This window comes from Phalacrocorax carbo, chromosome 11 (genome assembly GCF_963921805.1).
Source record: "Phalacrocorax carbo chromosome 11, bPhaCar2.1, whole genome shotgun sequence".
Lineage (NCBI taxonomy): Eukaryota > Metazoa > Chordata > Aves > Suliformes > Phalacrocoracidae > Phalacrocorax > Phalacrocorax carbo.
In genome coordinates this window covers 15,529,755-15,545,309 of record NC_087523.1, presented here as the reverse complement: position 1 = coordinate 15,545,309, position 15,555 = coordinate 15,529,755, and the positions used below count along the sequence as shown (strand labels likewise).

The 15,555-nt window shown below is 47.1% G+C and overlaps 1 protein-coding gene across 2 annotated transcripts in view; it reads right to left on the bottom strand.

The window, feature by feature from the left end:
• MAMLD1 (mastermind like domain containing 1) overlaps positions 1 to 5,369 on the bottom strand; it is an 82,806-nt gene extending 77,437 nt beyond the window's left edge. For both annotated transcript variants that reach the window (XM_064463187.1, XM_064463189.1), the window contains exon 1: positions 5,155 to 5,369. In XM_064463187.1, the coding sequence (XP_064319257.1) occupies positions 5,155 to 5,208 (54 nt within the window). In that variant the 5' untranslated portion in view covers positions 5,209 to 5,369. The remainder of the gene's footprint in view (positions 1 to 5,154) is intronic.
• Between the last annotated feature and the right edge of the window lie 10,186 nt (positions 5,370 to 15,555).

The following is a 15,555-nucleotide window of genomic DNA, read 5'->3' as shown; positions in this document are numbered from 1 at the left end:
TAGTAATACATTTTCTTCCATTTAAAAAACAAAAATTATTCTCAACGAGGAGGCTTCCCAAGAGGAATAAAGACTCTTCATAGCTCATTTGCATTTGCTAGTTATCCCTCTCTGACTGCATCACTCTCTGGTAGTGCAACTAGTGACTCTGAAAATTATGGAGTCATATCCCATGAGCCATCAGCCCTGCTTGCGCTGTCACCCTGAGATATACTTTCATTTTGAACAGGACTATCAGGCCGGTCCATAGCAACTGCAATGAAAAAATGTCTACCAGAAGACAAGGACATAAAGTGAAACCTTTAACTGACAAAGACTTCAGTTTTCTGTGCAAAGAGCAAGCAGCAATAATAGAGAACATGGGAAGGAGACCGTGATGCAAGCACAGACTGTTTTGCAAAGTTTCCCTTCAGGTGCCAGCTGCCCTGCAATGGGTTACAGAAAGTTAAAACTGTTATCAATCACTGCCTATTCTGCAGGGCTGTTTTGGTTTTGGTTTTAAATAAACCAGCATTGTTCTTTCACTATTTTTGATTAAAACAATATCTTCCAATATCTGATCCAATCTGAAGCAACACTAATGAGGGCAGTACTGAACACCTAAACAGTTTCCCCACATATTTGTTAAGCAATCACCTTTCTGAGTGCACCCCTTTCACGGGTGCACAAAACAAAACTGCCTGTGAGTACACAACGGTATCATGCACATTTGGCATTTTACAGCAATGCTCTGAAGTTCCCCTTCAAAATTACTGGCAAGGAAGGAAGTTCTGCATAATTTTACCACTCAACATCTGAAAAAATTAGAACAGTCCCAACTGTTCTTTGAGATGTATAAAAGAACAGTTGAAAAACTTACAGTTGACTGGTGCTACCTAGGTTACCCGTCAATGGCATTGAAACTGGTATATTATTAAGAGAGGTGTATGATGGGAATTGGTTTATTGTGCTGATCCATAGTAACCAACTCCTGTTCGTCCATCATTTATCTCTCTCACCAGCGACATATGGGTTTGTCTATTCACACTCTCAGCATTCTCTCTGCTCCAACAAACAGTCAGCCTTTTCTGCTGGGATAAGGAGGTTTTTTAGTTACATCCATTATGTGCGTATCAACATTTATGGCAGGAAGATAATTGCCAAAGAGCTCAGGGGGATAAAAGCTCCCTCTTTATAACACAAACCCCCTTAAAAAATCAATATTGATATAAAACAGTTCAACGCAAACCCTTGGTGTCTCTTCTGCTTCCTTCAAAATACTTTTTTTTTTTTTTTTTTAAACATGGCAAGTCAAACTGGAACGTCAGGTAGAACGCCTTCGTAATCGGTTACACTACTGCTCTTCCCATAGCGGAAAAAATAGCAGTGTACAATATTAATTGTTCCTAAAAGAAGTGAGTGGCAAATGTGTCAGATATAAAGAGAGTTCCTTGGAGAGGCGCCAGCATCATTTAAACCGATATAGCTATCTTTATTTGGAGACCGTACCAATTACTAATGCATCATAACTTATAGTCACCTTTGCCTAAACGTTGAAAAACGCTGACACTCAGAAACAGCCAGCACGAGGGAACAGTGAAAACGTGGGGATCCTGCCTTTTCCCCAGCTTAAGGAGCTCAGACAACCTTCTCCTACTCCGTCCCCCACTTTGGATAAATCCATTTGTCACAGCTTCTGCAAGAGTTACTTCACTTTCCCATGGCTACGTACTCATAAAAGTTATTTTAAGACGACTTTCGTCAGAGTAGCAAGTAACATAGAACATTTATTGATTAAGTGACTGGGAACCAGTGAGTTGAACTGTACTTAACCCACAGGACGACTCAGTGATTTTCCTTACTGCTGTCCTTGCCCTTGTGTTACCTTCTGCCCTCCTAACTTTTGTCTCTCTCACAAAGCTGGTTCCTAGGTCGATCCTTGTCCTACAGTCGCATCCAGGCAGGTTAGCGACCATTTAAGTCAGGGGACAAGTGTCAGCCTGACACCTTGGATCACGAACTCTCGCAGTAAATCTTTCTGTATGTTCAGAAAGCATCTAGCACAATAGCTCCCTAATCCCGCTCTAAATCTCTGAATGCTACCACATTGTAACATTTGAAACAAGGTCAGTAAAAAGCCAAAACCAAACACACTGTATTTATAAAACACTTTTACCTGTGTAGCAGGAAGCCATACAAAAGAATTCAAAAAAATACAACTGCCTCCTGAAAATACTAATTCCCCCCAACCTGATTTTGCAGGTTTGAACTACTTGGTTACAAGGGAGTAAAAGTGAAGCCCTGTCAATATTTGCTTTTCTGATTCTGAAGTATTAGTTAAAAGGATTAAAAATAGAGAGAAAAAACCTCAAGTTAAAAAAAAAACAAACCAACCTCTGAAAATAAAAAGCTAAATTAAATTTGAGCTGCTCAATTCTAAACATTAAACAGCTTTTCAGTCACTCGAGAGGAGCTGTTAACTGCATGTTACCTGCCTTACAGTACATATACTATTTGTTTTTTATCCCTGAGCAACAGACTATTTCCTGGTTGAGTTTAAAAACTCAGTGACGTTCCAATTTCAACCCACACATGTGTGTCACTGTCAACGTCAGTGGCAGGAAAACATTAGAAGTCACCCCTTGCTAATGCTTTCCTAACATGGAATTTCCTTGTATCTCGCTCCCTCAGCCCACCTCCTCCCCTCAGCTGAGAGCATCTTTCACAAATTGCTTTTTTCCTGGCTGGTGCCCCCCCCCCCCCAAACATATGGCAGGGAGAGAGAACTGAAAATGGTCAGTGCCAGAACCAGATCGCTGCTTTTTTAGGCGCTAGCGTATAACTTGCTCAAACTGCTCTCGCCCGCCTTTCGCTTGGAAAGCGCGGCCGTGGGCGGGCGGCCCCCGCGCGAGGGAGCCTCCCCCACCCCTCACGCACGCGTGTGCCCCCCTCCCATCCCCGCACGATTGCTGCCTCCCACCCCCGCCCGGATTCGACTTGCTGTCGGCTTCTCGCACGGCAATACACAAAAACACGCTCCGGCGGGTAGCCCGGTTTGGGGGTGGCGGGGAGGGGCCGCCCGGAGGGGGCTCAGGGGCCCCGCTACCGGGGGGACACCCTTGCGCCGCCTACGGGGTGGGGGGCAGCACACAGCTGCTGGGGCCGGCAGGTTCAAGGCCGCTCGGGCTCCCTCTCTCCTGGAGGCACCCTACGGTCCAGCTCGCACAGCAGCGGCGGCGGCAGCTTTATTTCCCCATCGGCTCGGCCCGGAGGGGCAGCTCCGGGAGGGGGAGCCCCCCCCCGCCCCAGCCCCCCGGGGCACGGACATCAGGCATTACTCGGGGATTACAGGGCTAAGCAGGGGAACACTCACATTATATAAGAGGGGGGGAGCCTTTCGCCCCTCCCGGCGCTCCCACCCCCCTCCCACCCAGGCCGGGGCGGCCGCACGGCGGCGGGGGGAGCCCGGCGCCCCCGCCCCCGGCGCGGCGAAGGGGCCAGACGCGGTTAATCTCCCCGCTGGCGGGTCGGGGGAGGGACTGCGGGGTGTCCCCCCCCCCGCGGTGCCGGAGGAGGAGGAGGAGGAGGAGGAGGAGGAGGAGGAGGAGGAGGCAGGCTCTTCGTGCGGCGCCCGTGCCGGGAGGCTCCCTGGAGGCGGCCGCTGCCCGGAGGCTCCTCCGCTCCCGGCGGGAAGGGGCGCGGCGATCGCGCCCCGCACCGCGGACGCTGCCCGGCCCATCGCGCCCCTCCCGGCCCCGCTGCCCAGCGCCGCCCCCCCCCGCCGGGAGCGCCGGGGAAAACAAAAGCGGCCTTTTAATTTATTGTTCCGGGGGGGCGGCGGTGTGAACGGAAACCGAAGCCCGTTTTCTTCCAAGAAACGGCCGTCCTCCCCGGGATCCCTCCGAGTCACCCTGGTGACAACCCCGCGCCAGCCAACCCCGAACAAAAGCCGCGGTGCCCGCGGCCCCGGCGCTCCCCCGGGCCGAGCAACAGGCCGGGAGGCGGCGGAGGAGGGAGCGGGAGGAGCGATCGCCCGTTGACCGGGGGAGTGGGGCAGCCCCCGCCTCAGAGGGAGACGTGGGACCGAGTCAGCGAGCGCCTTGTTTACCCTGCAATTGGTCTAAACCCCGATCTTAATCACAGGATGAGAAACCAAAACAGTTTAAATCGTGAGTCAGCATGCATTTTATTTCGAATACACGGATAGCCTCGGAGAGAGCGGCGAACACGCCGCGCTCGCACCGTCTCCCTCACTTTCGGGCTGCTCCCGTGCCGAGCCGCGCACACACGCCCCGCCGCCCCCAGAGCCAGGCTCCCCAAAACGGAGGCTGGCCGCCGGGCTCCCCACTTCGCAGGGATACCCGGGGGCTCCTGGGCTCGGCGGAGCCTTTTGTTCAAAATCCTGCCTAAATAACGTGCGCCTCAGACTCCCAAAATAACCGGGCACGCCGCTGCCAACGCACGTACCGGGAGTTATTAAAAAAATCATATTACGGACCAGCACTAGGCTCTCCACGCGTGACGCCTCCCCGGAGGAGTCCCCTTGCGCGGGGGGGTTTAGCCTGCCCTGCCTGTTCGATCGAAGTTTAAATGAAAATCCCGCAGCCCGCGGGCTGAGCGAGCCCGGCCGCACGGCGGTGTTTACAGGGGGATATCCGAGCTTGCCGCGCCGGCAGCCCCCCGGCCCGCTCGCCCCCGGGCCGCCACCGGCAGCGCCCACCCCCCCTTCCCCCGACCCCCGCGCGTCGCCACACGGAGCGATGACACGGAAACCCACGGAGCGTGTCCCGCCGGGCCGCGGCTGGCCGGCCCCGCCGCCCCCGCCCCGGCTGCCCCGCCGGAGACCACCTCGTCCACCACCATTTTAAAGCCCACCGACCGCCCCCTCCTCCCCCTGGACTGACACCAGCTCTCACCAGAAAGGAGGGCGAAACCTTCCCCCCGAGTTTCGGGTCGCTCCTCCCGCGGAGCCCGGCGCAGCCCTGCGGGGCGCAGCCGCCCGCCCGGCGCCGGCACCCGGCGGCCGCCTCTCCCGAACCGCCGCCGCAAACTTTCCCAGAGCGGCCCCGGCTGCGGCCGCGCCGGGGCTGGGCGAGCAGCTGCTCGCCGGGCGTTTAAGTCCTTTCAAATCAACTCCTACTTTTCCAGTCCATATCGATTTCAAACGCTACTTACTGGAATATGTGGCTCCATGCGTGGTGCTTCTACCCGCTGGGAAACCAGCAGCATCTTGGACTGGGGATCAACCGGCTTTTAGATCCACTTCGGCTGTATTTAGCAAAACCCAGCACCGCGAAGGACTCTCAGACTGTTTTCTCCTTTTAGGTTCCAGACAAGTTCATCCTGGCGTTGCAGTTTGCTAATGATTCACTGTCTGTCTCAATCTGCTCACTACATTTCCATCAACCCACAGCTTCCTCACTTAGAAGGTGGAGTTTGTGGGGTTTAAGTTACTGATAGGCATATCTAAGTGCTGTGTCACTCAAAGAGGAGGAGACACACACACTCGCGCACACACACACATACACACACACGCTCGCACACACACGAACGGCTCCAGGCTTAAAGGGGAAGTCACGCTTTCTTGCGTTTAGAAACTGGAAACCTCACGGATCCAAGGATTTTATTTTTTTTTTTTCCTTCTATGCATGAAGGCGAAAATCGCGCAGCCCACGGACAGTACTCGAACGGGCAAAAAGCTGCTTAGCATCTTTAGCGCCTTCTTTGCAGAGCCTCAAGCTCGTTTAGTACAGAAGTAGGGTAGCTCAGAAATATACTGGCAATTAGCGGATTCCTTTTTCCCCCGATCAAAGTGTACAGAGCACTGAAAAGATAGCCTGAGGCATGAGGTGTAAAGGTTTGAGTTATTCTTAAAAAGTGTAGTCTCCTCTCTCTTTATGCCATTACGATCCGATATTCAGCACTCAGAACGCTCATAAAAGGGTTAAACTCATCTCACACAGGTGAACCCAGGTTACCAAGAAGGAAACAGTGGAGTTGTTTCGTTTTCCCCCTTTGTGCTAGGTACGTGTATTTTTGAAGACAGGTACAATTCTGAATAGGGAGCTCCCATAAAAGCACTCACTTCTCATATGACTATAAATGTGCTTGTTACGAGCTGCAATCTCTGAATATTAATTCTGGCAGGCCATCGGCTGAAAGCTGAGAACCTATTCAGACCTCCTCTTGGATTGTGCAGAAAGGACTGGGAAGAGCAAGCGGCAGGCGGCTACGAGAGCACACTGGGTCCACAAATAATTGCTGGTATAATTTCATTTCATTACCTTGCTAAATCAGTACGCCTGTCACTCCTGGCTCATACATTGGAGATGCTAGAAGCCCTGTCCCGGTACACTGACTCAGGGGATGAGATGCAGAGGACATAGTGCCATTTCCAATAAAATGTCTAATTTTTCCTAATTGTTCCTAAAATAGTAATATTAGTAAATTATGCTTTATAAAATTAAGAAGAAAGTTATTTGAATAAAACTCAATTAAGGTGGCCAAACACATACAAATAGAGACAGAATCTGGCCTCACTTTCCCGAAAGTTTTCCATACAGCAATCATCTTCAACTTGCAGTTAACTTATAGACCAAAGCCATCTGTGTACACCAAGTTAATAATTATAATGAATAGCAGTTCAACAGAGAAAAATTGGGTTTTGCCTTTACTGAAGCCTCAAGCTTTCCCATGACTGCTGCAACAATGGGCCTGCTCCCCTGAGCAGCACTTGTGTTTCTTCAGTTTGTGTTGTTTGGAAGTTTGTTGGTTTGCTTTTCTAATGATATTTCCTTCTATATTATTCAAAATTACATCAGTGTATTTTGCCTGTTAAAAAAAAAGAAGCACAAAATAATAAACTAGTGTGGATGTGAGCACCCTGAACTCTACAGACTCTGAGGGCCAGATCTCAAAAGGTTTCGGTGTCTAAGAAGAGGCGTACTGACACCTCAGGTTTGGGTTTGTTGTGCTGCCCTGATCGAAACTGCAACCCTGCCTGAGGTGCCAGGGCTCAAACACAGCACTGGGGCATCAGCATAGGATCTAAAAGAGCCATTGTGCTGAGCAGGAGTCACATAAATGAGCAAGCTCCGTGGAGACGCACGTTCATCATGCATGAATTAAGCTCCACCTGCAAGGAGGTGCTGCTGTCTGCCCAGTATGCAATGTCTGGAACCCTCCCCTGAAGGTATATGTGTGTGCAGGTTAGGGCTCCCATCTATCTGCCTGAGCTTTTGGACCAAAATATGCATGTATGAAACATGTGGGGGACACAGGGATTCCCACATTCTGTGGATACACTGGACCTCCTGCCAGCACCACCAGCAGATGATGGGAGGTCCGTGTCAGTTTTTCTGTGCAGCACCTACAGTGCACACTAGTCATTCGTCCCAAAGTTTTGGACAAATCATGTCATTCATGACTCTTGCCAGACATCCAAAGTTCATGACAAATGGCGAAAGCCATAAGGACTGTCATTTGCTTTCTTCACATCATAAAACTAGACCAAAAGACTTCCCCAAATGGAAGACAACATGAGTAGGGTGTATAGGAGTCCTGCCTGTACCTGCTCGTGTAGCAGGAACGATGCTGTTGTCTTTAGTGGCCAAGGGGGTCTGCTTGCCAGAGAGTGCTTCGTGTTCTCCTCTGTAAGGTGGGATACGCTCTCAGATGGAAATCAAATCGAAGCAAGTACTTCTATCGGTTGGTTAGTCTGCAACGGAACTGTGGCAACATTTTCTTTTTTTTGAACCTACTGGCTCAGGCTGGAGCAGGTCCGGAGGTCTGGATTTCACTCCGGCAGCCTGCTGCCAAGTGTCCCCATGCTGCCAAGTGTGATGCTCTGGACTAATCAGGCGAAGCGGTAAGGTAAGTGCTGGGATGCTCAACAGTGTCACAGCAAGGACAGGTTTGGGTGTGCGCAGAAGCGCAGGCAGCGTGAGCATTTAGCAGAAAAGTAACACCCTTGCAGAGATCACTCATTTTCAGTGATGGGTAATAGCTAAGCAGGGGATTTCAGGGGTGCAACTTTGGTCTTTGGTGATTAAATTATGAGCCCTTTCTTTAGGCATAGTTACTATAGCTGACCTGGGGGAATCCCTGGCTGCTCTGGAATCAATAACAAAACTTTCACTGGCTTCTTCAGGGCAGCATTTTATCTTCCTAGGTTAGGCCTACCCTATGCAAATTGCAGGCTGTCTTTTTATGCCTCTGTCTTATTTTGAAAAGGTGAGCTGGGGGATTCTGCAGAAGAGAAGGAATTCGAAGGGCATCAAGGCTGTTGTTACGGCCATGGCTGAGGCTTGCCAGAAGGTATCCTAGTAGCTCAAATGCTTCCCTCAAGGCTGGGTGTCAAACCCAGGCCTGACTGGCTGGGATTACTCCTGTTCTTTATCCATTTCACAGTAGTTTGCCTTATTTTACTTAGCATCTTTAACACCCATAGAAAATATAATTTGCTTTGTTCACTTAATAAAAATAGTTTAATTTCTTTCCAAATAGAGATGTCTTGTTCAAAAGATGGAGTCTGAGAGCTGAGAAGTTATAACTGTATCTAAAAAAGAAGAAACTGATGAAAGGAGTGCACTGAAGTGTATCTTTTCAGAAAAAAAACCCAAACAGGACTAATGCTTGTCCTGTACTCCACAGTTTTTGAAAAAGTGGTATCTGTTTACCTATCTGAGGAGAACTGTTAGTTGGAAAGCTGCTATGTGCTAAATAACTGCCCAGTGTTGTGTTCACTAAGTGAAAGGATCATGCACTTGAGACAATCTTGATGAGTTGTGTGAGCCACGAGCACTGCCAATACGAGGCAGCCAAGGGCCAGAGGAAAGATTTGCATCCTTCAGGTTGGTGTGAACTAAACATGCTAAAAATTGAGCGTCCAGGTAACCTTAATGCTGGGGCTCTGTTCTCGCAGGAGAACCGTGCCCGACTCCCGGCTGGCCTCTGGGTGTTCCTGACTTCAGTAAGGACAACAAAAGTGCAAGCAGACAAGGGCTGCTCCGCAGCACATCATACACTGAAGGGAAGCAGCAACTGAGCGGGGCAAGGATTCACCACAGATTCACTGAAGGATTCAGAAATTTGTCAGTGACCCAGAATCAGATGGATGGAACTCATGCGATGCTTGCTGCTTGCATGTTTTTGACCTGAAATCAGGTAAAATCAATGGCTTTGACCGAAATACACTTTGAATGTATGTTTATTGGGAGCTAAAATGCACAGAAAAGCTCCTGGGGAGTAAAATCATGTGAACTGCTACAGATATACACAAGTCTTCATAAGCTACCAGGAGAGTTTGTCCTAATTCTACCCAAAGCACAAACCCTTATCATGTGAGAATGAGGTGCAAAATTCAGGGGAGTGATGTATAAACTGGGATATTGGTAACTCCATCCCACAGCAAAGGTAATTATTAGGCCGAATGTAAACAGGGTGATAAGGAAGAATATACAAAAAGATGAGATTATTCCTCCGGGGTGGACTCATGTCCTTTGTGTACTTCCCCCATAGCATGCTATAATATACTGGGAATGAGATTTCTAATGCATGCAAAATTTCAATTTGTTTCTGAAACCCATTGTACCATTAACATCAGTAACATCACGTGTTGAGTAAAACAGCATCTCAGGTAATTCTGAATGCGTTTAATTGGATGTCCTTTTTTTCCCTAGTAAAAGTACATGGGAAATACCTGAAAATAGGTAAATTGCTCCAATAAATACTTTTAATTTCCTCAGTAGATACTTGCTACACCAAGTAATTTTATAAGTCATGTAGAAAAAGATGTATAATTGTTAATGTATCAATTCTAATTTTTCAAGGAAACATTACTTTTAGGAAAATCTGAAGCTTCAAGGAAAAAGCTTTTGTTTGTAAGCAGTTAATTGTAGGGTTTCAGCATGGCCTTCATTGATTTGGACACGAAAGAAGAACACAGTTGATCAACTTTTCCTTCAGCAGGTCATTACATTTATGCTCCATGGAAGAGCGTATAGGTGGTGGGTACATGAACAAGTTTACGAAATTATATAAATCAAAGTGAATGTTGATTTTGTCTTTTGTACAGAAAACCAGACACAGATCTAACCAGAATTTAAGAGATGACAATGCTATTAGTAATTTCTTCATATTTTTATAGAAAGGTACATAGCATAAAGTACGTAGCTTCTACTAATGTATAGGTTAAAATGTTAATGGCTGCATGGTTGCCAAATGCTTGTTCCAAATTGATCTACTTTGAACTTACATTTTAAATACGGAAATCAATTATTTGCGTAACTCAGAGATACACTTCAGCACATGCTTAACATTATGTGTGACTTTCTCAGTAATTGAAGGGATTACTTGAGCTCTTTTGTAAGCACAAATATACACCTGCACCATCAGCACTGGTGTGATCAAGTCTTGCTTCCATGAGGCAAAATCCCTGCCCTACTGACATGCCGAACTCAAGACCACTACTCAGAATCTTTTCATGTGAACAAAAGTCTGTTCGCCTCCTCCAGGCACTTCGTTTTTACTTGAGTGAATTCTGGCCTGCAGGATTTAGCTCTGCAATATTTTACCTCCCTTCATGTCTACTTGCAATCAGGCCTTACAAAGCTGCAAAGCGCTCTGAGTGCAGATCTCCACCATGACTGAGGCTAGGAAGCAGCGCCAGAAGAATATCGAGTACCTGATACACCTTCATCAAGGCCAAAACATTCTGTAGAAAGGTTGAATTATGACCAACATGTTTAACTATCTTTGTACAGGACTTACGGTCATTTAAATTCTGATCATCTTGCAGCTAATAAGATTTTCCATTAAAAATACAGAAGATGATACAAGTGAACATGATATCACATTTAATAGCTGTATTGTTAGCAACAATACGTTGAAAAAGTTTGCTAATTAATGGCATTTCTCCAGTTCTGACTGGTGCATAAAACGTTTTCCCCCTTGATTTACGACGTGTGCTCCCGCGCAGCTGCTGCTGGCTTTGCCCGGTGAGCACAGCCTGCCCGCTGGCCTTTCTCACTGAAGGCGCTGGGCTGTAGGGGTGCGGGATGGCAGCGCTGAGGCCACCGCGCATTTCACCTGCAGCCTCGGTGAAGAATAAAAGCCATCATATGCTCAACCGAAAGTGTACATGCAAATACACAGGCATCATTTAAATGAGCCTGTGTTTGCAGTGCCTGTCACTACCCAGGAGATGCCTTTTCTCCAAGTGTTACATTCAGTAGCGTTCTCACATTTGTCAGTCGCTGCAGAGCTCCCGCAGCCAAGTGGGCACAGAAGCAGCTTCCAGCCCATGGAAGGGTATTGGATCAGGAGCAAACAGTGACAGGTGTCACTTGCCGTATTTCCAAGTTAACAATAGGCCTGGGCAATAGGACACCCTTATTTGTCTCCTGTACCTGGCTGCGAGTAAGGCACTATGCAGAAGATATAATAATGCAAAAAAAGTCTTAGTAATAATTCTAGTTTTGCTGTTTTCTCACTGCTGGATCAGACGGTTCATGCACACATGCAGTGATCAGGGACTTACGGACCTGCCTCAACTCCTCTAGAAGGCAATGGAAAGGCAGGTTCTGGCCCATACCTCATACAAGAGACTCCAAATTGCTTTAAATATCTAAGTCTGCAAAAATAGTTCTATATTCATCGTTTTTAAGACAGGGTCACATAATTTTGCTTCCCTCAGAAAACATACACCTTTCTCCCTTAATTTTCCCTTTCGTTCCTAGAGTTGTCCTGTCCTTGCTAGAGCTGACACTATTTTTTAAAGCATTCTCTATTTCATGACTGTCAAACTATTTTTTCCATGCCAGATACATGGCAAAGTTACATATTCTTCAACTCAAAACAATTTGCATGAATATTCATAAACTACCTGATGGCAGAATTGGCCCTGAGATTTAAAACCCATAAAGCCCACAGAAACAAATGTTACCCTCTTCCCTTTGTCAGAGATCCCTTGGATCAAGCATAGAAATTATACTTTTATGCAGTTGTCAAGAAAATGCAAAACCGATGCGTGAAACATCGTATGTTCTGTTTATTAAAGAAGAGTGTCTGTGATGATACAGATATTCAGCCAGACTAGGATGTTGCCAATGTCAGTTTGTGATTTACTAGAAATTATTGATTTCAAATCTTGGTTTCCCAGGGCTACTGAGCATATCCTGTCATATAAATATGCATCCATTTGCTAGCGGCTGCAGCCTTGTATAAAAATGTGTGTTGTCTCAACTAGTGTCAGATTTCTTGAGCCAAAAAGTAACGCTCTACTTCCCTTCAGTGCAGGAATGAATACCAGCTATTACGATACATTTCTATGTTCAATACAACATCAGCAACGACTTGCACAACTACGGCATCCATCCAGAATTATACATTTTGCTATTAAAATTAATAATAAGAAGGCACTGTCCTGAGAAATTGCACCACTCTCTCCCCCCACCTCCCCAAGGAAATGACTCAAAAGGTTTCACAGAACATCTTTAAGTTACGAGGCAGGTACAGCCTCAGACTTCTCATATAGCTCAAGAAACAGCTTGAATTTAACTGATTTTAGGTACAGATCTGTCACAAGCAAGTTATGCAAGTGCAGAAGGACGGTGGGGATGTCAACCCACTGTTCATTAGGGCCAAGAGTGATAGCTGACTTGCCAGCGCCGTACAGATTAGAAGAAAGGGGAATACGACCATGAGCCGTTGGAATTTGGGCACACGCATTGCTCAGGCTGTCCCCCCGGGTCCTGCTGTTCTCCTGCCCACCTTCTGCTCCTGGTCACCTGACACATTCCTGCACAGTGGTTTTTTCATGTGCCCCTACTACTCCTATAGACTTTCTCTCGGTCCTCCTGCTGCGCTCACGCCTTTAATCGCAGCTACCCACTCCGCTGCCTTCCCTTCCCCAAGGGAAACGCTCCTGGGTGGAGACGGGTCTGTCTCTGACTTACTGCTCGCTAAACGCCGCTGCCGCCAGGACGTGCCCTACCGCACTGTGGACTCAGCAGCAGGCTACCTGCCCGCTGACGGTGGACTTTACAGACCAACAAAAGAGTCCATGAGGTTTTGGACCTTTATAGTCCAGTCATTCGCTGCTTATGAAAGTTCAGTGGCATTTGTGGGATTTGGTGAAAGATACTGACAACTCTGCTGCGTGCTCTCCCCGGTGCATACCCATCTCAGTGTTCAGTGCATGTTTTTGTTTTTATGTTTTTCTCCAAAAAAGAAATCTCTGTTTTACCATCGCTTTCCTCAAGTCACCTATATGTCATAATGAGTTCTCTGTTTACTAAAATACAAAACCTTCAGGGCTGACAGCAGTGGCAGAAACAACAGAATCAACAGGATTGCATTTTCTTTTGTCTTGTCACTTCACCCTCGCTTGTTTTTGTGCAGTGCAGAATAGATTAACTTCGGGAGCAGCAGAAAAAGGCGCAGCCCTCATGCGACCAGCCAAACCTCTGCAGGTAAAGACTGTGAGAGGTACAGGAACCCGCTTCCCTCCCCACCTTCCGCCATGGCTAGTGCAGCTGGGGATGGGACGAGGAAGGCATTTCCCCTGTCAGAAAGGTGCCGGTGATCACCCTGCTCTGCTCTGCAGCTCTTGGGCACCCGTTGCTTTTTGGAGCAGCATCAACTGCACCTTATGCACTAAATCGAGGAAAGTTGTGTTTTGCCATGGGAGGATGGAAAAGGTGGGTGGATGCCTCCTGGCTGACGCCTACTTCATGTAAACAGTACAGCCCCACGGAAGCGTGGTGATTTACACCAGTGAAGGATCAGGCCTGCTCATTCAAAGACAATTTTCAGCCGGCTTGGAAATGAGCCTCTAAATTCCTTTTAAGCACTCTGGCTCTTCCTAAAGTATTTGAAAACAATTTATTCCCAGATTACGGTGAGATCTTCTTGCTCTTGCAGGAAAAAGAAAGGGGGGGGAGAGAGAGAGAGAGAGAAAAGGAAGCACTGCAACTTCCCAAGCCACTTCAGCCCTAATAGCGGTATGATCCTGAATCAATGCAGAGGGGCTGACAGCAACAATAAGCGTTAACTGCTGCAGTGAAGGGGGCTATTTAACCTGGCCACTAAAAGTTATTTCTGCCACAGCTATTTGAACAAAACATTTGGCAATTAAATTAATTCAAGCATATCCTCTCTTTTCATGGGAAAAATGCGGGAAAAATCCAGGCAGAGAATGAATAGCACCTAGATTAATGAGGAACTGCACAAAAAGAGAAAAATAATGGTTTTCTAAAACATATTAGTATTACACTCTGCGGTAGCACCATATGCTAGTTTCCTAGATGCTGGTAATCCTGATGTATTTTTATCTTGGCTAGTACCAAGGAGGGAGCTATAGAAGGCCAAGTTCTTCCCACATTATCTATGTTGAATGCAGTTTACCTTCTCTCTGTGTTGTGAATCTGAACTAACAGACAGCCATGCAACTGCTTAAGATCACGCTTTTATTTTCTGGCTGTATCTGACTTTGGTATTTAAATATCATAATACTCCATGTCTTGAGTCTTTGATTAAGCCTTTTTTTTTCCAATAATAATGCCTGGAAGTGTTGGACTTAAAAATCACAAGCCTCTACCGCTTCAATTTAGGGATCAGAACCACTAATTAGATGCAGCAGCAGACTATAAATTGCTCACGTTCCAGACAGAGGAGAACAACAAAAAGCCATTCTGTGTTAGTGGGGATGTATTAACATATATGTAGGACTTCATTCTCCTCCAACTTGAACAAATATTCCTTAATCAGTCCTTAGAAATCACATTTGAAGTTGGTGGCATTCTTCCCTTGTTAGACAGGGAAGAACAGCTATGACTATTCTAGAAAAAAGCACCACCACTAATTAACATTGTTTAATTGGATGGACTTGAAATACCTATAGCACAGGTGACCCTAACCCTAGCCTGCTAGCCAAATTATTGTACTCCCTTCCCTGTATGGAGCAGTCACACCACTCTGCTCTAGCTGCATTGCCCTCTGGACACTTATCACAGATCTTGACACAATTTCTGGTGCAATGATTCAGAGGCTTTTGGGGAGTCAGCAGTCCTAGGATGAAAGCAGTCATGCATTCAGAATTCACCAGGATTCACACTATTTTGAAGGCTTTTTGTAAGATGCTAGTATGAACACGTATCACGGTTTCTGTAGGGGCTATGGGAAAGCATTTTCAAGACAGCTGAATTGAAGTCAGTGACATCGAAATGGAGCAGCATGGAGCTAAGAGCAGTTTTCTCAGCTGGGGCTCACCTCTGATACGGAAATGATGCCAGCTAAACTGTGATACAAACACAGTGGGTACAATGTTCAATTATCACATTTCTTTCCAGAAAGCTCTGTCTTTGAATATGATGGTTCACATCGTCAGTGTTAATGATCCCTGTTACGACAGCCGTTTTGAACCTGTCCGTACAACTTGGCCAGCTGATCCTCTGACTACCTCCACCCCAGGTTGGGACTGCCCATGCAGTCTGAAGAGGGAGGGAAACAGGCAAGCACAACTTTGGGCATAATGCATACGAGGGAAGCAAGGCACGGTGTGTCCCAGCAGTGCAA